General features: G+C 43.8%; 1 protein-coding gene across 2 annotated transcripts in view; it reads left to right on the top strand.

Moving 5' to 3' along the window:
• The first annotated feature begins 4,425 nt into the window (after positions 1-4,425).
• Positions 4,426-22,539, top strand: part of PPP2R2A (protein phosphatase 2 regulatory subunit Balpha) — a 36,154-nt gene continuing 18,040 nt past the window's right edge. Inside the window, exons 1-2 of one of the 2 annotated variants that reach the window (XM_040087644.1) lie at positions 4,426-4,496; positions 7,036-7,110. In XM_040087644.1, coding sequence (XP_039943578.1) covers positions 4,490-4,496; positions 7,036-7,110 — 82 coding nt within the window. In that variant the 5' untranslated portion in view covers positions 4,426-4,489. Of the gene's footprint in view, positions 4,497-6,281; positions 6,391-7,035; positions 7,111-22,539 lie in introns of those variants that run through there. The other variant, XM_040087642.1, reaches the window with a different exon arrangement.

The following is a 22,539-nucleotide window of genomic DNA, read 5'->3' as shown; positions in this document are numbered from 1 at the left end:
ACCTGTCTTGCAAATTACTACTGTAATGAACATATGTTTTGTTTTGTTAGTTTTGGTTTGGGTGTTTGTTTTTTTTTTTTTTTTTTCCCAAGCCTAATTAGCTCTTGCTTGTATCAGGCTAAAGCTAAGAATAAAAGTCTTAATAATTTATGGAAAATAATGCTGAGGGTTCCTCTTGTAATAGCAGGGCTTTAATGCAATGAACTTCACAGTTTTGGGATGGCACAAACTGCTGGTTACCGGAATTATTGAGCTTCCGTGGCAGAGGTTTGCTCAGTGAGGAGTAGTTTGGGGCACTCAATTCCAGAACCGTTGGATGGTTGTTAGGTTGGGTTTTATGGGAATTGGATCTCCAAAAAAATTCCTGGCAGCTGCAAAGTGAACTGGAAGATATGCGTTATCCTCTTCTGCTTTTTATCATTGATAAGACTTAAACAAAACTGCCCAGGGGATGGAATATTTTATGCCCAGGGAATGGAATTAGATGGTCATTAAGGTCCCCTCAAATCCCAAATTCCACTATTTCCCCAACAGTGCAGATGCTCAGCCATGTCAGAAACTTTAATTTCAACGTTTCCCTCTCCAGAAATAAACCCCAATGACTTTGGAAGTTCCCCAGTGATACAGAGCACAAGAAAAATCTTTGTAGTGTTCAGGTTTAGGACACAGAGTGGCAGGAACTGGAAATGCTTAAACCTCTGCTCACACCTCGGTTTCAACCAAAAAAATTGTGGCCACTGGCAGTTGAGGGTTTGCAGGTGGGACATGGTTAAGGTGAAATGAGGTCGAGTAAAGCCAGAAAAAGCAAAAGAAATTGTGTGTGCCCACAGAAGAGGCCCTGGGCTGGCAGCTGGCACCACAAAGAGCAGAAAGGACCCAGCTGCCCGGGGCAGGTCGGTGGAAGAGGTGAAGAGGGTGGATGGGTTGGGACTCGTCCCACAGGTAATTTTCCCCGAGACACGTTGCGGAACCAGGGTCTGCCTGACCTTTTGTTCATCTTTCCTGTGGCAGCACCCAGATGTGACTCAGCGCCGGTTTGATAATGGCTGCTCATGAGAAATTAGGAGTGGGAAATGGGGGGTGAACACTAGGAAATAATTTTTAGGAGTTAAGGCTGGTATTCTCTGAAATGCTCTGCAAAAACACAATGGAAACATCTCAGTGAGACACTCAAAGAATGAAATACAGAGAGTAGGGAATTACACTGCCCTGATGTTAACCTGCACGTGGCCTCAGATGGCTCAGCTATTACTAAATTCCAGTGATAATTTTGCTGATAATTGCTCCCTTTATTTCTAAACGGAATTGTTGTAATCCATTATAGTCTCGTCTAACAGGTCAAATTACTGGAAAACTAAAGCAGATACAAAGTGAGTTGCTGATAGTGCTCTTCTTTGGAGCCTCAGTTTTTTGATCAGCCATTTGACATTAGTATATATATTTTTATTGGTTGCTGGTCATGCGCTACACTTTGATTTTTAGGTTGTTCTAACTTCCACAGCTCCTGGCTGCTGTGAACTGACCACTCTTTACGTAGACTTCTGACAAATATCACAGCAAATAGATGCAGAAATGCTGTTTTGTGAGTCCTTGTTCCTGTAAGTCCCTCCCACTTCCCAGAGGTGTTCTCCAGCCTCAGCTGAAGGAGTTTACGTGTAGAGTAAGAATTAGTCATTAAAGCATGATCAGAGTAGATAAATGCTCATTAGAGCTTTGTGCTGTTGGTGGCTGTGTATAAATTTAACACCACACAGTTACAATCTCCCCCGAGCACCCCCGCAAATGCTCAAGCTCCAGAGAAATCCAAGTAAATCCAGAAACTTTGAATCAGGGCTATGGAACACGCTCTGCCTAATTTGTACCAAGCATTTATATTGTGAACACTTTGAACTACCAAGCAAGTGAACACCCAGGCAAAGGTTGTGGTTCTAAAGATGTCTCACTAATTATTCTGGCTGTGATTTAATGTTAGTTATTTATTATGCTCCATTATTTTCTCTAGCTCAGTTAGTTCACAACAAAAACCTGAAATGTTGGAGTTACAATCCATCCTCATGGCACCACGATATTAAATCTTTTCTAAGAGGGATTTTATTTTAATTATAAGGTATGTACTAAGGCTTCCTCAATTCCTATTACAGAGTTAATTGCAGGTCTCTTTGCCTTATTTAATTTTTTTTTTTTTAGCAACAAAAGTTCTTGAACCAATGCTTATTCTACTTTGAGGACCAATTCTGCAGTAATTATACAGGAGGCAACGGATGAATTGGACTAGATTTGCAAATTTTCCTGCTAAACTGTGGCAGGACAATTCTGCTTAGGTTGAAAAAAAAAAAAATGTTTAAGGAATTCTGAAAAGGGAGGAATGCCAGCTTTCATGCTGAATTTGGTATCAAGCAAACATGGCCACAAATTTGTAGAATTGTGTGAATTTGCTCTTGAGCTCTGGGAAATGTGGACCAGGGAGTTTGTTTTCATTGTTTCCAAACTCGCGGTGGTTTTGTTTTTAGGGTTTTTTGGTTCCTCTCAGAACAGCCTAAACAAAACACTTGGTTCCCGAGATTTTCAAACTTGGTGAGTTGCAATTCTTTAGACTATCCCATATATATTGAGTTTTCTTTCAAAGGTTATCGTTCTTTCCAAAACTGATTTATTTGCCTGTGCAGTTGTTTTTTGTTGTTGTTGTTGTTGTTGTTTTGGTTTTTTTTTTAATCAGGGATGCAGAGATAAATATGAATTTCATAATAACCTGTAATTTGGGCCAGTTGTGGGTTTCTGGTGGGAGCCTGGCTGTTTGTGTTCATCACTGGTATTCAGTCCCCACAGCTCTGTTTTGTGCTGGACTTGACCAGCAATTCAATGGCTTTTTCATTTATAAAAGTAGCCTCTTAGGTGTTTAGAGCTGGAAATGTAAAAATCTGTGTACGGGATGGTTTTGGAGGCTTGTTCCAAGTCACATTTCGAGTTTGTGGCAGTGCTGGGTTTGCAGGATGAGCTCACGAATCTCCCAGTGAAATCTGGATTAGCAAGATCTACCCAGCCCCAGAAGAAAATGTTTGCACAAACATCTGCGAAGGGAAACTGATGACTTTCACAAGATCTTAAATAGATTGTACTGAATCAATTATCCCAGTCCTGCAGTTAACTACAGCTGAGACTGTAACTGGGACCCAGCGAGCTAAAAAGGAGCCTTCATCCTCCCGGAGCCAGCGGGAGCTGAGCCAAGCTGGGCTCGGCTGAAAGCCTTTCTTTGTGGATCTTGCTGGCTGTCAGTGTGAAAGGTGGATGGAGGCTAAAAATGGCTCAGGAGCATGGCTGGTGTATGCAGGGAATAGCAATGAGAACGGACTGAAATCAGAGCCCGAACCCTGGACGTTGTAGAAAGCATCCGAGGGGGTGGGAAAATGTGCAAGCAAACAGGTTAAACGTGGCTGCTGCACGGGGAAATGGCAGAAGGGAGCAAAGGGAAGGGGGGAGAGAAAAAAAATCCCCAAGACTAAAGGACAAGTGAGGGGGAGATGCTCTGAGAGACATGAAGGGATTATCAGGGAAATGTTTTTTCCCCAGAGGGTCCTGGCACTGCCCAGGCTCCCCAGGGAAGGGGCACAGCCCCGAGGCTGCCAGAGCTCCAGGAGCGCTTCAACACCGCTCCAGGGATGCCGGGTGGGATTTTGGGGTGTTTTTGCAGGCCCAGGAGCTGGGTCCCTGAACCTGGAGAGTCCCTTCCAGCTCAGGATATTCGATTTCGTGAAGGGCGAGCCTGCGGGGAGCGGGGCCGACGAAGGAAGCTCTTCTGCAGGGAGCCGGGGGGCAGCGGGTGGCGGACAGGGGAGCGGCTGAGAGCGGGAGATGCCGGGCCGAGAGATGAGAGCGGGCAGAGCCCGAGCTGAGGGACGGAGCCCCGCCATGAAGGAGGCCGATGGATGCCGGGCTGAAGGGCGGTAGCCCCGCCATGAAGGCGGGGAGGGGCCGAGCTGAGTGAGGGTCGGTCGCGCCGCCACGAGGGACGGAGCCCCGCCGTGGGGGTGGTCGATGCGAGTGCCCGGCTGAACGGCGGCAGCCCCGTCATGAAGGCGGTCGATGCCGGGCTAAGGGACGTCATCCCGCCAAGAGGGCGGGCAGGGCCGGGCTGAGGGCGGCCGATCGATGCCGGGCGGAGAAGCAGCCGCCCCGCCATGAGGGCGGACAGGGGCCGGGCAGGGACATGGCGGCGCCGCCCGCCCTCCTGAGGGCGGCTCGCTCCCGCCCCGCGCTGACGTCACCCTCGGCTCTGCCGGCGCCATTTTGGACGCTCACCGCCGGGGGGGCCGGAGCGGGGCCGCCCCAGCCCCGCCGCGGCCGCGCCGCCGCCGCCGCCTCCGCCTCCATCCGCCGCCATCGCCGCCCGCCGCCGCCGCCCGCCCCGCGCCGCCCGCCCCGCCCGCGCCGCCCGCCCCGCCCGCGCCGCCCGCTCCACCCGACCCGCCGCGGCCGCTATCGCCAGCACAACATGGCAGGTAAGGGCAGCCTGCTCCCCCCCCCCCCGCCCTGGCATGGCTCGGGGGGCTCTTCCCGCTGCCTCACGGCCGCCTCTCCTATTCCGGCTCGCTTGCGCCTTGCTGGTTGTGGGGTGGATTTTTTAATTTTTTTTTTTTTTTTTTTTTTTTTTAATATCCTCTCTTGGGGGAATTCGTGCTCTGCTCCCACCCACCCCTCCTTCCCTCCGTTCTCGGGGAGGAAAAAAAAAAAAAAAAAAAAAGCATGGAAGAAGCAAGGTGGAGGGGGAAGTGGTGTGTTTTTGGAGTTGAGGAGCTCGCAGGCAGGGTGGGTCTGCTGCCTTTTCGTAGAATCATGGAGTGTTTCGGGTGGGAAGGGATCTTAAATCCCATCCAGTTCCACCCCCTGGCATGGGCAGGGACACCTTCCACTCATCCCAGGCTGCTCCAAGCCCCCTCCAGCCTGGCCTTGGACACTTCCAGGGATCCACGGGCAGCCACAGCTTCTCTGGGCAACCTGTGCCAGGGCCTCCCCGCCCTCCCAGGGAAGAATTCCTTCCCAATATCCTAGCTCACCCTACTCTTTCAGTTTGAACCCATTTCCCCCTTGTCCTGTCACTACACGCTTTGGTAAAGAGTTTCCCCCCTGGGGCTTTGGGGTCGATGCTTGTGGTTATTTCTCAGAAGCGCTGCCGTGCACGGAGAGGTTCCAGGTACAGGCGGTGTCCAGATTGCAGTCGCACCCTTCTGTAGGGAGCAGCCTCTGAGCATCTGCAAATGCCAGTAGAATTTGGCACAGGGCGTAATTAAACAGCACAGGTCTCGCTATGTTTTCTTTCCCATTCCTTCCACTGCTTGCTCCCCATTTCGCATCCCGAAGTGCTGTTGGTGAGCTTGGGAGTGTGCGTGCGGAACAGATCTCTTCCCTCTTACTTTTTCCATGCGAATTCTGCATTTGGAAATTTATTCATCCCCCCCTCCTCTGCACATGAATTGTCTTTTCAATGCTTTGCGTGTGGAGGAGCAAAGCATGGGAGGCTTTGTGAGGCTTGTGCTTTGCCTTCCCCCCCCCCCCCCCACACCAGATGCACATGCTCCACCCTCCTCTTGTCGTTTTAGTCGTGGGGGAAAAAAAGTGCCAACTTGGTTCAAGTAAATTCTGTGGAAAAGAGGACTTTAGCTCCAAGTGGCAGGAGCAGTGATTCTCTCCAAGCTGTTCCCTTTAAGTGCTTCTGTGGTGCTGGCTGCTGAATGACAAAATGAAGAAGTTGGAGAGAGGGAAGAAAATGGGGTTTAGGGTTTTTGGGCAATGATGAGGGGGAATTTTGCCATCTCCTGCATAAATGGGTGCTGTCGTTTGCTTTCACCTTCTCAGGTTATGCAGCTTGGATGTCTGTAATCCTTCAGGGAAGAATTTAAAGCAAGCAAAAAATGCAAACTGTACTCTCTTCCAGGACTTCTCATTTTGAGGTGCTCGATCTTTTCTGGAAAGATTATTTTCAGGTTTCTGATTTCCTTCTCTTGGAGGTTTTTTTTTGTCCCCCTTAACTTGGGAAGAGTCTCCTCCTGTATTCTTTGTTATCCCCAAAGCCCTACCAGAGCTCGGGATTAACGTGTAAATGCCATCTGTTGCTCAGCCGGTTTGAGTTGTGTGCAGGAAAAGTTCCATTTTGACAGTGGCTTTTGGGAGGAAAAAAAAAAAAAACCAAAAAAAAAACAACCAACCAACCGAGGCAAGCCCATTTCTGTCTCTTCCTGTATGTCCTCAGCCCTGCAGTGATTTGCTCAGAACGAAATGCAAAAGAAATGGGTGGTGATTTTTGGTGTGTGTTTTGGTGGCACGGTTCAAATGAATCACTGCCTTCAGCCGAGGCAGTAATGTTCCTGAAGTTTTCTCTCCGATCCGTTTTCTATGGTAGTAGAACTTGTTCCCCTCCGATTGCTTGTTTGCTTTTCTGCTCGGATTTGCTGCTTTTTTTTTTTTTTTTTTATTATTTTCCCAGGCTGATAATTGCTTTCATTACTTCTGCGAAGAGACTCTAAAATTGTGGTAAAATTCTTTTTCTTTAGCCTTGAGCGCGTAGGGTCGGCGCAGTGGGTTCGTGAAAGGAGGAAATGAATTGCGTGCTCGGTTTGTAGTGGATGGGAGGTTGAAATTTTCTAAAAATGCTCAGCTCTGATAGTTTATATTTAAGTTGTTTGTGTGTGCGGGTTTAGGGGGTTCTGACTGCTCAAGTAGGAAAAAGCTGCTTGTGAAACACGGCCGGTCGTGCACTTGAATTTTAAATTCGTAGTTAATGGTGCTTAGTCCAGCGAGCTTTGGGTGAGTGAAAGCTTTTACACTGCTTGTGCTTCCCTGTTTTTGACAAACGCTGCATTGAAGGCTGACAAAAACAATATCCAAAGGAAAAAGGTGGGGAGGGTGGTGTGTGATTGTGCCTCAGCGCTGCTGAGGAAGTGGGCGTGCACAGGCTCTGAAATGTGCAATCTGGAACCATTGTGTGCCTGCGCTGCTTCTCTGGGGGGGCTCGTTTTTATTGAATTGTTTTCCTTTTTTTAGGAGCTGGAGGAGGAAATGACATTCAGTGGTGTTTTTCTCAGGTGAAAGGCGCTGTAGATGATGATGTAGCAGAAGGTAAGAGCAATATTTTTTACTGTTTTCTGACTTTTTGAACTGTTCCTTAGGGAGATATGGATGCAGTGAAATATCCCAGTGCTGCTGCGTGCACGTTGAGCAAAGCAAATGGACAGTTCATGTGCATTGCCATATCCAGATTCAGGCTTGAACTGTGGTTTGAAAGTACTGTTCAGCACTCTTGTAAAAAAGTTCAGGCTTCCTAACTTATTTTTGCTGAAGTTTTTCTCTAAGAATGTTAAGATTTTTCTGATTTTTTGGCTTTTGATTTGTGTTTTTTTCTTAATCTGCAAAATGGGGAATGTGATACTTGCATTCCACGAGGAGGTGTTGTGAGGATTAATATTTGTACTCTTTGAAGATCTAAGTACTAGATAAAGTGATTGTCCCAATCTTTTCAGCTCCTATTAACAAGAGGAGGAAGACATCTGAATATTTGTGCGTGCCTACTTAGTACGTACAGAGCAGGTTTGGGTTTAAAATAATACTGGAAATTGTCTAAAACTTTTCCAAGCTGGCAGTGACAAGTGTCATGTTACACTAAGATGGCTGCCTCTGATTTTCACTGCAAAAACTGTACTGTTTTTTGTTTGGTTTTTTTTTTTTCCCTTGGATTTGGGATCGTTGGAGGAATGGTGCTTCTCTCTGTGCTGGAGAGCAGAATCTCTTCTGTGATCATTCTTGAGGAGAGATCCCCCTGAATTATGCATTTCTTTGGCCATAAAGTCCTGTTTGCACAAAGCTGCCTGTAAGATCATGAGTTAAAAGTTTTCTTTTGCAAGCAGTTGGCCTTGTCACTTATGTAATTCCTGGGGGTTTTTTTCTTTTTTTGCATATCTTGAATGCTCTGACATACAAGTGAGATTAATGTTATATTTAGAAAAGCAGTAACTACATTTTCCATTATTTCCCTGCTTGACATGTGGTTCAGATTAGCTTCCAAAGGCCAAAAGAAAAAATCGGTATAAACATAACTGAGTTGTTTTTATTTATTAGCTGCAGCATGTGGCAAACGATGCACTGAGGCTTCTGTTGTTTGCAAGTTGAAATATGTTTTCTGGAAATGAGAAAGCTGTAACAATTTTAAGTTTAAATTGAAATTCTTAAGGAAGTAGATTTTGAAGCTTGAACTCAAAAGTGCTGTTAAATGTGGTATAATTTCTTTTTTTCTCCCCTGACAGATTTAGGATTCTGTAACCTTTGTTTTATTTACGTCTCAAACGAAATCCTTAATTGAGTACAAGTATTGAAGAAGTTGTGGTTGTGGTGAAATTGTGGTGCTTGCAAATAATTCTTCATTAAAATAGATGTTGATATGCTTCAAGTAGTAATGAACTCATCCATACGTATAGAGAAGTAGCCTTTACAGGAATCTGGAAATGCAGAAGTGAGGAAATAGGACGGAAGGACAGAGTGAGCTGTTTTAAGTGTTGCACTGGGGGTTACGAAAGGCCCTTTGCCAGCCTTGTGCCTCCTGCCAGGATGGGAGCTGCGCTGAGCGCCCCTGGAATCCTGGGGCGGACTTCAGGGAAGCCTTTGAGGGGAATTAACTGGCTTCAGTTTCAGCAAGCCGGGTAACTCAGTTTCCAAAACATTGTAAGAGTATCCATTTTTTGTTTTGTGGACAGTGTAACCTTCTGATTCCATGACCCAAGGAGCGAAGAGAAATTTTGTTTCATTGTCAGCTATACCTGACTTAGGATGGATCTTCAGATACAAAGTGTGTTACACCGCAAGATGCTGTGAAACTGAGCTGCCTAGAGAGAGATCCCAAGTATTATTGATGTTACGCTTGGTTGTAATTAGTGTGTCGAGCTGAAATTCTCTCCTGTTCCCGTGTATTTGGCTCCCACAATCCATACTGGAAGTTGGTGAAAGCAGTTGTTGACATTGATTTCTTGTTACGCATCATAGCATCTCGCTGTAATTCTCTTGGAAGCGTTACGTATCCGGGTGGTTGCGTTTTTCCATTTCCTAGCGATGTTTCTGGCTTTGAGGTTCAGTGACATGGAGCCTCGTGTGGTTCTTGCACCAACTGGAGCAGCAGCTTCTGGTCTTTTGGAATACCCAACAACAAATTGGCAGCGAGTCCAAGTGCAGTCTGAGCACCTTTTTTATTCCCTGCCTTTACATCTGCTTTCTTGGGGCAGGCCCATGGTGAAAGCTCAGGGAAATGTTACTGTCTGGAGCTTTAATGACTCTATAACCACTGTGGTCTGCCAGAGAACAGGTCTGGACTCCAGTCGTGCCTGTGGTGAGCACAGCACCAATTTGTGTACAGGAGTACAAGGCTCTGGAGGTCTGATTCTTCAATGGCTGCAGAGCTCAAGATCTAGAGAGCATTTCGCTGTGGAGTGCTGAAACTTCACTAAAAATAAAGTGAAGAAAACAAACATGAAGGAATTGGGAGTTTCACTTTCTGTTTTCTTCCGGTTGGTAACTCAGTGTGGCAATATTTACATTGGAAAGCTGTCTTGAACTAAGCTAAAGCAGTGATAACCAGGAAGACCAACATCATTTAATTGCATTAATCAGTGGGATGCAAACCCAGTGGTCTCCTTACAGCTTTTTTTTATGTCTGTAGAACAGGCCAATGGGGAAGAACATTTTGGACAGTAACACTTCTAATGCAGTAACAGTTGTAGCAACTTTAAAAAGCCTGTTGAGAATGCTGTTCCGTAGCTTCCAGTGTATTGAAGGTCAGACCTGAGCTCCAGCCTTCCCATCCCGTGTACAACCTATAATTCTTTAGATACTTGGGCTAGGCTGGCTGCTTGTTACAAAGTCGATATTTGGTGGCTGAAACATGAACTCTGATACAGAGTTTTTAATTTTCTGGCTTTCCAAGCGCTGTGTGATGGATGGATGTGACATGTGAGGGAGAAGGAGGGGCAATTGTCACTAAAGCCTGGGGAAAGATGGCACTGAACTTCTGTCTGGGGCCTGCCTGCGTCAGTGCCGTGGCAAAGCTTTTCTACTGAGAATGTGAATGTGAGGAGACTCTCTTAACTTGGTATGCATGGAATTTATCCTTGCTTGTAAGCTGTGGCCTGGCCCTGTCAGAGCACAGTTAAGCACAGAAATCAGGTTATAAATTGAAATCTCAGTGTCAGCTTCATTATAGCTCGGGTCCTTAATTTTAATTGGTGGCAGAAGTTTGCCTTCTCGTGATTTTATCAGTCCATTGTATGAGGGCAAAGGTTGTTGTAGTTTGTGCTTCCTCTCTTTCTGAAATAGTTTTTCTCCCTTTTTAGTTTCATATTTGTCTTGCTGGAGCCCAGTCCTACGGCATATCTGTGTTCAACTTGTTTTGTGTGCAGTGGAGAGGGTTGGACAGTTCTGGGGTGGAGAACACAGAGTGCTTGTTTGTGATAAGTTCAGTGATCAGGTTATCAAAAGTGTCTGTAATGCACAGATTTCTTTCTTTTGTGCAATCACAGTTTCGGTGCAAGTGAGACTTAATTGTCCAGAAATGCTCCAGTGTTTTCTTAGTGGAAGTTTCCTTTATAGGAATGATTATAGAAAAGGATTACAAAGATTTTCAGCAGCAGTTTTGTTGGTTTTAGTCTTTTGCTGTTCTTCAGGATGTGGCATAATAGCAACTGCAGTTGGGAGCAACTAAGAATTGTGAGTTTAAACTGCCTCTGAGAACTACGCACTTGCTTAATGGAGTGAGTTTGTACTTCAGAACAAATTAAGTCAAGTTTATTTAATTGCTCAGCAGAAGGAGAAGAGTCAAGCGGTTCTATCTCAATGTTCTTTCAGGTGTAATTCAAAGATATGTAAAGGTCTGATAGTCCAGGTCCAAGGCTGGGAGCCAGGAACTTAAGTCTTAAGCTTTAACCCTGAGTGATTACTGCTCATATTGGACAAGTTGTTTTAACTGTTTGGTGCCCAAATTGTCTCTGAAAAATCACCTGAACATCTGCTGTGGGTGCTAATTACTGACTTTATTTATGCTTAATACTTAATGCTTAACCATTGTGTGATGCTTTGTTAATTATCTGTGATTCACTTCATGTCTCCTCTCAGACACATGGCTGTGTCTGTTTTAGACTGAAAATGATGAACAGATAAAATTCTGTGCCCAGCTTGTGTGTGGTAAAAGATTGGAACAAAATTGGACGTTTCCGCGGTTCAGGAATGCTTTCTATGTTTGTTTCTAGGTGTGTTATATCTGTCAAGTGTAGTTTGATGCTGATTTTTGACAGGTTTCAGAATTGCAGAGCAGCAGTGGGGACTGATGTTGCTTCAGCAATGGTAATTTCTCTTGAATGCATGAAAAGTGTTACTTCTGAGTAAAGAGAAGTGAAGGCAGTAATAAAGATGGCTATAAAAAGCAGTTTACCACAATCTGGGCAGGTTTTTTTTTGAAATGAGGATTGATGCAATTGGAGAGGAGAAAAAACTCTCAGAGAAAAAGAGTGACAGTAAGGTTGCAACAATATCGCTGAGGAAAGATTGGGATATAGTTGTGGGAGGGAAGCTAATTTGGGCTTTTGAGGGCTGTGATTATGTTCTCTGTGCTCATGGGGTAACATCATTTACACGGAGCACGGCCTAGTGATGGGTTTGTTTTTAAGAGGTAGTTTGAAATATGCTGTAGATGGGGAAAAAAGAAGAGCCAAGGTTATAGTCCTGTTCTGTATTCCTGAGTCTGCTTTTGTATTTGAGCTCTTCAGCTGTTCAGAGAATGACTGTCTGTATCTAGAGAGAGAAATAGGCTACTGTGTTCTAGGAACTGCTGCTCTGGATGGACTAGAGTGTGCATTTAAAGTGTGCAGTCCCCCCAAACAAAGAGCATTTAGCAGACCGATAAATAGGCAGTGGCTGTTCAGCTCCCCAGAAGTGATTCAGTCCTCTTTCTTGCATGGGTTTGGAAGCTGGGGCACTTCAGCTTGTCACTCAGGGATTTTTCTGTCCCTTCTGTGAGGCTTTGCTGTTTTTAGAATCTCTGTCTTAAATTAAAAATTAGTTACAAAAAAGGCTTTTGTGTTGGAAATGCACTGCTAGAGTGATCAGACTCCAGAGCACGTGAGTGCAGGCCAGGCTATCAGCACCAGTCCTGAGGGATTACAGCTCTGGATCAGCTTTGTGAAACTTTCTAGCTTTTCATTTTAAAGGTACAACCTAAATGCTTCTGGTTTGGCTATTTCTTCTGCAGGAATGGGGTTCTGTGGTAGCTGTAGCTTCACAGAATATATTTTGGAAGAACTAAAATGAAGACTAAAGCTCCCAGAGGGTGCAGAGCTGAAGGAAGAGTTAAAAGCTGGGTGTTCCAAGCTGTACTGTCTGCTTTTCTCCCCCCTCCTTCTTTCTGTTCTCCCTGGCTTGCCTATTTAGGCCACAGCTGCATGTTTGGCAGCATTTCTGCTTAAAGAGGCACTCCTTCCCACTCTGCTGGCATGGGTGTTCACCTAAGTGCACAGTGAGCTTGCTGGGGAAGCTGATCCAGCTGAAAAATTGGTGAAATCGTGGGGGTTTTCACTGGATTATTTTTCGGCTGAATTGAACCCTGATGTGATTCTCAGAGCTCTGCATGTGCTTATTCCAGCAGAGTGTGGAGAGTGATCAAGTGGCTCAGAGGAACAGGAGGAGCTCTGGAAGAAGATTGGTCTCTTTGTAGGACTTTATGTACATGCAGTGTAAGATCCTGATTGATCTCTGGCTGCTGTGCGCTGCTGTGGAGGGTAAAATCAGCTGCTAAAAAGGACTTTAAACCTTTGCTGTTCAAGATCCATACTTTGAACATGTGCTATCTGCAGGCCAGCAATAAAATCACTGTTACAGGGTCAGAATTATTTTGTGCTGGATTTTTTTATAGTACGTGTGGAGTTGGTTTTCTGCTGTGTCCACACGAGCAGTGGAAATGGGATTTGTTTAGTGTTGTTCTGAGCTCTGTTAGTAAAAACAAGCTTGTTAATATCAGTTTCTTTGAAGTTGTTGTAGGAAATAATGCCACTTGAATAGGAGGTGGGTTATTACTGATTGCTTTACAGTAAAGCACTTTAAAAAAGATAATCTCACAAATGATAATCTTGTCTTATCGTGTCTTATCAGTCTTAATATGATTTGAAAAATGGATCCCTTCTTTGGGGTTTCATCTTCACCTAAACTGATGTATCGTCTCGCATTAAATGCTGTAGAATTAGTCTGCCTTTGTTTTAGCTGCTGTTAAAGTGTGTATGCAATTAAATCTGCTCTGTGTGCGCCTCTTGGAGCAAAAACATCAATTACTGATGGTACCGAGTTAAGGCTGCAGTTTGTCCTTTCATCTGTAGGAAACACTGTGCTCCCAACAGTAATTTCATTATATAAGATATTTTAATAACTGCCTTAAGGGTATTTTTCAGGCCTTTTTTTTTTCCCTGTTTTCACTGCTCCATAGTATGCAGCACCATAACTGTGCCTACAGTATTTTTAGTGTGGAGTGAAAAGTTTAGCAGAACAAGTCAGCGTTCAGTAATCACGTGAAACTGAGGTTTGCACTTTCAAAGAAATGATTGAAAAGGGGTAAAAAGCCTTGGCTTCGGTTGATGTTTAGGTTGTGAATGTGAACAGAGGCAACAGTTACCCTGTTCCAATGAAAATGAAAGCAGATAAATACAGGAAGTATTTATTGATCCAAACCAATTTGGAGTAATCTCTTTCAAGAAGCAGTGGTAGATCTTCCAGTCAAAATAACAACGCAAGGCCGGTTTTCTAGGCTTTGCACTTGGGTGGAACATCTGTAATTGTAGCTTTGTTCTGTCCCCACAGCTCGGTTACGCTCTTGCAACATTCACCAGCTAAATGCTGCTTTTGTAACCTCAGTGTGGCAGTAAACTGGAAATAGAGGGGGCACTGCCTTCTTCTATGCCTTAGAAAATGGGGAAAGCACAAAAAGTGTTTTGAGAGGTGAACTATTGATACCTTGTGTGTGTGCAGTTATTAATATTTTACCTAGCAGGATTTCCTCAGTTGTTGCTTGCTGTCTGCCTTCCCACACGGGCCTGCTGTGGGACTGCTCTGGGCAGCAGGCAGTGTTCCACGAGGGTGCTCTTACCGGGGCCTTTAGTGACTGGAAGGTTTTGGGTTGTTAATTTTCCTTTGAAATTAAGCACCACCATCAGATTCTGCTACTGTGAGCTGATATTACTGGAAACAATTACTTGAGGCTTCTCTGCGTGACTGTAATTCAGTGAGAGAAACAGAAGTGGCTGGAAGCTTCTCCCTTTCCTCTCCTAACTTATCACTCTTTTGTTAGGCACTGGAGGAGAAGCTATTAATTTGGTCAGCCATTCTTTATCGAGATGTATTTTCCTCTCAGCGATCCACAAGTGATAGCACCATGAAGAGAACCAGCATATTTAGGTCACATGTGAAGCCCCTGAGGCAGTTCTGCTTGCATCTAATTTTGGAAGAAAATTTTAGGGTCGGGGAAAAGAGGGTTTAAAAGAGTTGTATTGGAAGAAAGGTTGATTTTTCCCGAATATATAGGAAGCATTTTGTGTGGAAATGTTTCCCTTTGCATTTTCGATTGCAGTTCATAAGTTAATGCTCTGGGAATAACATGAGCTCCGAACACACACTCTGGTTTTGAGAACCTGAGAAAAAATAATTGCACGTATTGAGGAACAGTTAAGCTAATTGAGACTTCATATTAGAGTTGCTTATTTAGAATATGGTGTAATTTCTAATATATTCTTGTTTGTTGAATGCTAGTAACTGCATTTTCCTTTTTTTTTTTTTTTCAAAGACTATAGAAAGTATTTCAGTGACTATTCTTTGATCCTTAGAAGCAGTGATTTTAGCTGGCCTTCATGCTATTGTTAAATGATGATTTGAGAAGTCACGAGCTGTGTTTGTGTATAGTGCTTATAAATGTAGTCTGGAGGTCTTGTTTTATTTTCAAATAACTTGGAAGTGAATTGGTCCAGTGGACGAGAACTACATACTGAAATAAAGCTTTGGCTTTCATAAAAATATAATGACTCTCAAAGACACTTGTTTGAGAGTTCCTGGGCTATTTTCCAGTGGAATTGCATAATAAACCCCTGACTTTTCCGGTACCACTCTTGGTGCATTGTAGAGGGAATAATATATCGGAATATTGGGGATAATATAGGAAAAACTTGGATTATTTTTTTAATAATTACCCAGTTTGGCTTGTTTTGAAACGTGACCTTGGTGTGAGAAGAGGAAATAGAATTCAAATTACATCCTGGTCTGCCTGTTGGTTAATTGTCACTTCAGGTAGCTGCTGCTCCTGAGAGAAATGATCCTTCCTGGTGCCTGTGCCAGGTGATCCCTGAGATCTGGTGTGGTCACTTGGAGAAACCAACCCAAAGGACAATTACGTGGCTTGGGTTGCTTTTGCATTGCTTTTATTCCATATAATTTTTATTATCAGCTTCTCCAGCCTTAATTTATCCAACTCTTAGCAAATGTTTGTGGTGGGATAGGTGGTGGCTCTGCAGGAATTGGGAAAAGAGGTGAAAGGATGGTTTGCTTCTCTTGGAGAGTTGATAATGGTTCTAATGGGAAACTATGGAATTGGGGACAACTCAGCCTCCTCCTCAGCCTTGTCATGGTTACAGGTGATACCTGCTTGTTCATGCTCTGCTTTTCACATGAGAACTCTACTTCCAGTGCACTGAGATTCGTATTTGAGGACATTTCCTCTCACAGATCAATAGGAACAAACAGCAGTTGAAGCTGAAGCTGGCAGTGTTCATTGTGTAGCCCAGCAGTGAGAAAATGTCACTGTTTATAGAGGTAATAGTGAAACATTCATAAGCTGTTTTACTGGAATGTGGAACTGGCAGGAATGGCTTTTTGCCCAGAAGTTTAAAACTTTCTGTATAATCCTTGTGCCTTTTCTCAGTGAGTTCTTCTCACAGCTTCATGTTATTGTTTTGATTTAGTTTTATTTGTTTGTTTTAAGCTGAATCTTACACTCCTTTTTGTGTGTGTGTGTTAAAGAAGTATCCAGGGCCTTTAATTTTCTTCCAGGCCCTTCTGGAAGTGGTAACCTGCTCTGGAAAGCAGCAGGAGCTGGCAGCAGGGTTGTGTTCCTGCAGCAGGACACGTGCTGTGCTTAACCCAGCTCAGTAATGAGATGCCTCAGAGGAAAGGGCAGGAGGAAGACAAAGAGCATTTGAAACAAAACAAAATCACTTGGATATTCTACACATGAGCTTGTTGGCTCCCTGGAGCTTGGGGGATGCTTTTGCTTGGTGTGACCTGAGGAAGCTCATCCCTAGCCTGGGAGTACCAAACATCATCTGCCTGCTTCTGGAGGATGCTCATCGTTCTGCTGGTTCTGAACCAGCATCAACAACTGCAGCCAGGTCACTGGTGCAACGCTGGTGCAAGGTGTTCTGCTCAGGAGCACGTCTGCCTTAGGAAAATGCCATGGTAGGGCTGTATCCTGCATTTCCTTCCTCATGCTTGCTCACCGTCCTTCTGGAGGACTTGTCAAGAGAAGGTTTTCTTTGTGCCCATAAGCTTGTCAATGGATACACTGAAATTCTTTTTCCGGGTGTTTTCTGTCGCATTCAGCTGGAAGTTGTTTGGCACCTTTCAATTCACGTTTGTTCTAACCAGGGTCTTTGGTCTGAGGTCCATTTTCTTACAGAACTCTTATTACTCTTTTACTTTTTGCCAACTTAAAGGTTTAAATTTAAATGTCATTATCCCAGGGGATGGTGGGGAGATTGATGGAGGACTAGAAATGGAGATCACTGAAAACAATTATCTGTGGTTGTTTTCTTTGGAGTAGTTTTAACCCTTCCCTGCTTTATTTACCCCGCTTATGGTGTTTCCTAAAATGAAGTTTCAAAGCCTTTGATAGTTTTTTTTTTGTAATGCTCTTTGACATCCTTGCAGGACAGTAACACTACCAAAATACCCTCTATCTTTTTATATGTACAATATATATAAAAAATTATATATATATTCAAATATCTGTTATGCAACTCTTCCGAAACCCACAGAAAAGGTCCCGGTCTATAAACAGACATTTGAAACAAACACTTAAAAATAAATGTTGGCATTTTGCTCAGATTAGTAGACTATATATATCATTTTAAGAGGTGTTATAAATATGCCTTGGAGTTGTCAAGATTCCATGTGTTAGGAATCTCAAAGTCCAGGCCAGAAATTAGCATTGGCTTCTGTTTAATAATGATTTTTTTTTTTTTTTTTTTTTAAAGAAGCTGAGGTATGTCTGCTTGGGCCAGAATAGAAACACAGGAAAACACTTGCCAAGGTGCGGGAAGAAAATGCCACTGGGCAAAGGGAGATTTTCTTTAAGGTTCCAAGTGCCACTAAAGATACATTAGGTCTTAAAAGTGAGTGACCAGAGTGAGGGCAGTAATCAGAAATTTTGATTCTCCAGTCACTTCACAGAGCTGTGTATTTATCTCTGCTGGAAACTTCAGTTGTACTTGTGACCTTCACAGGCCCTGTGCTCCCCGGCAGGCTGCCTGAAATCCAGCTGGAGCCTGGCCCTTCCTCCTGCCCTCCCTCCCTGCCTTTCTGGTAGGCAGGAGGAAATTCTGATTGCATTTTCCCCGCTTAGAAGGAGGCACTTGGTGCATTGTCTGGGCCACAACGGCCTCCTGCGTTCTACACACCAAGATGAAAAGCCTCCAAATGTTTGGCCTGAGCTTTGCACCTGAAACAAATCTTTTGGTCAAAGAATGTGTCAGAAGAGCCTGAAGCAGCAGGGTAGTTTTGAGGAGTTTGTGTTTTTGATACAACAACAGGGATGTGCATCGAGTCACAGAGTTCTAATTTTGAAAGGGCATTGCCAAAGGATTATATTTTTCTTTAATGATACTATTACTAAATATTAACCTGCAGTGTGTGTTTTGGACTGGCTTCAGCAAAAATGAGAGAACGAAGCTTTTGCAGAGCTCTGTCTGTAGCTTTCTCAGTGACAAGAAAGGCATTGCCTGAAGGCTTCTTTTCTCTACGTGCAGAACAATGGCCCAGTATGTTATTTCCAAATATATTGTTATTTGCAAACAGAACAGCAACCCCTGGCTGCACTGTGCCGTGCAGCCTATTGAAATTCTGGCTGTGATTCCAGCAGAGATTTTTCCATAAATAGCTCTGTACTACTTGGGAACACAAACAAACCCTGCAAAGATCTGAAGTAAGGTCTGCTGTGGGACTGTTTAGCCTCTTATTAGTGTGTACTTCAGGGTAGATACTGTGGTGGATGTGAGGAATTTTTTGATAGGGTTATGTGGGGGCTGTCAGCAGGAATTAAAAAGTAGATAATTGCCAGTCAAACTGATCCCACAAATCATCTGTCTTGAGCATAGGGGGAAAAAGGATAATAAAAATTAATAATCATAAGCAGATGGAAGTAGATTTTCTTTCTGGATTTTTTTTTTAATAAAAGCTATTAGATAATGACTAAGCATTAGGTAACATTCAAATAAATACAACCTGAAATTGATCTTATTTATTCTTTCCATGAACAGACATCCAAAATTTATACCGAATGGATGTTTGTAGTGTGAATTTATGCTGCACTAGGAAATGGGCTATATTTTCCAGTGCTGTTTAGGTAAACACCCACTTGAATAAGTAATACAATAATATTTTATAGACTATTCAGTTATAATTGCTGTAAGCTGTCTTGAGTAATTTGTATTCTTGAGGAGTAACTTGTAAACACTCTGTGAATTAGAAAAGAGGTGAATAAATACTTCTGTGTTTGCCTGGTCCTGTTGCTCATAAACTTTTTTTCCGAAGACAGAAGAAATCCCCTTTTAAAAACAATGGAAGAGCACAAAAATAACTTTGGCATTTGAGCACTCCCTGCTCAGAGTGGGGACTCTGGAGTGTCCCCAGCCCCCGGTTATCGTAGCAAAATGCATTTATCAGCTGTCAAAGGGAGTGAGGCTGGGAGCAAGAGAGCAGCCCCACAGGAGCTCGTTAGGACGTTCTCTCCATGTAAACCTCTCAGCTGCACCTACTGCTCCTGCTGGATGTTTATTAAAAACCTTCAGCTGTGGCCACCGAGCAGGCTCAGAAGGATCTGAGATCTGCACCACCCCGAGCCTTGGGGATGTGTGGAGTCACCTCTGGTGAAGGAACACCTGCCCTGTGTGTGTGGGGTGCACACAGGGCTGCACTGGAAATCGCCTCGGACAGAGCTCTGAGACTTTGTGCTCATAGCTGGGGAGTCACAGAATCCTGGAATGGGTTGGGTTGGAAGGGATCTTAAATCCCATCCAGAGCCACCCCTGCCATGGCAGGGACACCTCCACTGTCCCAGGGTGCCCCAGCCTGGCCTTGGGCACTGCCAGGGATCCAGGGGCAGCCACTGCTGCTCTGGGAATTCCATCCCAGCCCCTCCCCACCCTCACAGAGAGGAATTTATTCCCAATATCCCATCTTGACCTACTCTCTTTCAGTTTGACCCCATTCCCTCTCGTCCTGTCCCTCCAGGCCCTCTCCATCTTTCTTGGTGGGAAGAACAGTTTAACTGCTGACACCTTTTCTTTTTGAAGGCCTAGGTTGGTATTTCTGAGCTTGTTCACGTTTTTTTATTTTATTTCATGAACGTTCTTTTTCATTCCTTGTAGGCACATTGAGAGCAGCTCCCTAAGAAACTGGAGGTCTAAATTAAGCAGCTCTGCACTCCAGCAAAGCACTTCTGCTACCGAGGGGTTATTAGCCTGGGTTTGCAAAACAGGAACATTACCAACGTATTTATCACAGGGAGAAGAAATAAAGCTTCCATAGGACTCAGCCAAATACTTTTAATGCATTTTGGGGAATCCTCATCCTCTGTACAACTTGCATTTCAAAGGAGAATTATGGTCGTGTGAGCATTATGGATGAACCCTGAGGAGCCTTGAGAGAATGAACTGTGACTTAGCTCTGTGCATTTCCAGGGAGTGGTGGCCTGAGATGGAGCTGAGGTCTCCTGAATCTTTGTAGATTCCTAGGATGTGCTTTATCTCCAGGTCAGCTCACAAATGTCAGAAATAGACATTTAATTTTTTTGTTTCAGCATGAAGTTTATTCTGGAAAATCAGTAAACGTGAATTTTTGTTTTCAGCAATGCTAAAATTGAGTTGTTACCCTCTTGGAAGTTAGATATGCAGTTTTGCTGCAGCTTTATTAATGATAGGTTGTAAGTTAAAGCTCTGCAGGCAGAAAAGATGTTGGAAAGAGTAATGTACCGGAGTATTAAAACCAGGCAGATGCTGTGTTAGAGGAGAAATAATCAAATCTGTTATTTATAAGGGGTTTTTTGTCTCAATTCTCCTCCTATTGCTCAACAAGTCCCAGTTCTGTGAGTGATAGTGACAGAATGTTCAGGCACCTGAGGGGATCTCAGATGAAGCAATTGTGGGCATGAAGTTGGTTCCTGCTGGAGTTAATTTTGTTCCCCTATAATTAGATGTGTATGATCTGAATGCAGTTGTACAAAGGACAGAAATGATGAGTAACTCCCAAACTCAATTCTGCACAACACAAATATAACTAAACCATTCTGTCATCTTTGTCTCAGGAATCACTGCAGGTTTTGGTGGCTGAAAGTGTTTCTGAAAGAACTAGAACTGGTATGGATTAGAGCAGCTACTTTATTTAAAGGGATAATGTGTGGTAGAAATGGGAAAATTCCAAGGAAAGGAAGTTCTTTCTTGTGTAATTTAGCCAAGTTATGTCTGTTGCAGTAATACCTGATGTTTTATCTGTATTCAAAACTAGAAGCAGAGTACCCTGACACTGCCAGTCCCCCTTCAAACAAACCACAGATTTCATATTCTTACCTTTTAGCAAATATTTCACTTGGGGAATAAAAGAAATTTGCTTTTAGGTGGAGTTTTATTGCTGCAGCACCAAAGAACATGTGTATGCTCATTTTTTTCAGCGCATTTAAGGAAGGTTTGATTCTGTGACTCTTGTGGGCTGTTAAAAACTTGGTTGGTTCCCAGAATTTTGTGGCACTTGATGGGAGCTCAAGATTCTGGGCTGCTTTGCATCAAAACAGCGACACAATTTCTGCAGGTTAATTGTAATTAGCGTGGCCTGAGATGGCAGCAGGGCACGAGCAAAGTCAGGCCTGGCACCCGGGGTGTCAGATGGATCTTTATGGCAGATGATGTTATGAATCAAAATTAAGAATTATAACACATTTCAGTTTTTAACACAGATGATGCTTAGGTGTAGGGTATTTTATCTATTTTTAGTGTCTGTTATTTCTTTTCCTATCAAACTCAAGGGTGCCTTGCATCCAACTGTGGTGTTATCCAACCTCTGGATAACTTCTGTTCCCAGTCTTTTTTTGGTAATCCTAGACTGTGAGTGAGGAGGAGTTTTCACTGTAATTGAAAGGGGATTGATGCAACACGGAGTGTGACACATCCTCAGTAGGAGGGCCACTCTTTTTTCCCCTCTTCCCCCTCTGAAAATAGATTTAAGCTTCAGGAGCTGGAAGCTCTCAGCAGCTGAATTTTGTGATGTTAGGAAACTGAACCTCATGGCAGCTCTTCCATCAAACAGGTGCCTGGCATTTAAAAATGCCAAAATGCTGGATTTACCATTGATTACTTTTTAGTTTAAAAGCAGAACAATTCTGCTTGGCAGGAGGAAAGCTCAGGGACAGATTGAGCCCTTTAAAAATAATTATTCTTGCTCTGTAATATTACAGTAGCTGCAAAGAAGAGGCTCAGGGAGACGCTGTGACCTTCAACTGCTCATTCCTGGCTAAATGTTGGAGTTCCACAAACTGAGACACTCACCCTCCTTTCTGAGGTGACTTCAGCTGGGCACCAGGAGCAGGGCTGGATTTCTGCCACTCAGGCCTCTCCTGTTTATGATATTAATAAACTGGTGTCAAATGTCCTGGGAACGCTTGATGCAGGTTGAAAGACCTTTGTTTCAGCCAACAATAGACCTGAATTAGTATGAATAGGAAAAGCAAATAGGCACTTCCTGTCATATTTGAGGGAATATTTGAGTTTGGGAAGCGTGGTTATTAAGAGATGGGAACTAAATGCTCATCACTTGCTCTTTGTCCCCAACAAAACGTTCCCTGTGTGTCTCTGTTATCTTCCTAAATGTGTTTGCAGCCCTAATAATGTGAGGTGGAATCCCCTGTTTGAACACTTTATTTAGGATATTCTTTGAGGGGAAAAACTCTACACCTGTGTAATGAAGGTTTAAATGGGGGAATTGACTTAATCCTAATCATGTTTATTCCTCAACTGAAAGCTTCAAGGCCTCTTGCAAAGACTGAAAACTATGAGAATAAAGTGAAATATTGGAGTGGTGCCTCAGCTCGTCGAGGTTGAGCTGCCTTTCACAGAGGGCTTCAACTGCTGTTTGTGGTTTCCAGGCAGAGGATGCCTTCAGAGCCCCCAGGGAATTCTTGTCAGGTATTAAATAATCCCTTATTATTGAGTTTGGAGTATT

The sequence above is a fragment of the Hirundo rustica genome, chromosome 28, assembly GCF_015227805.2.
Source record: "Hirundo rustica isolate bHirRus1 chromosome 28, bHirRus1.pri.v3, whole genome shotgun sequence".
Classification (NCBI taxonomy): domain Eukaryota; kingdom Metazoa; phylum Chordata; class Aves; order Passeriformes; family Hirundinidae; genus Hirundo; species Hirundo rustica.
Note: the sequence above shows the minus strand (reverse complement) of the source record. Positions and strands in the feature narration are given on the sequence as shown.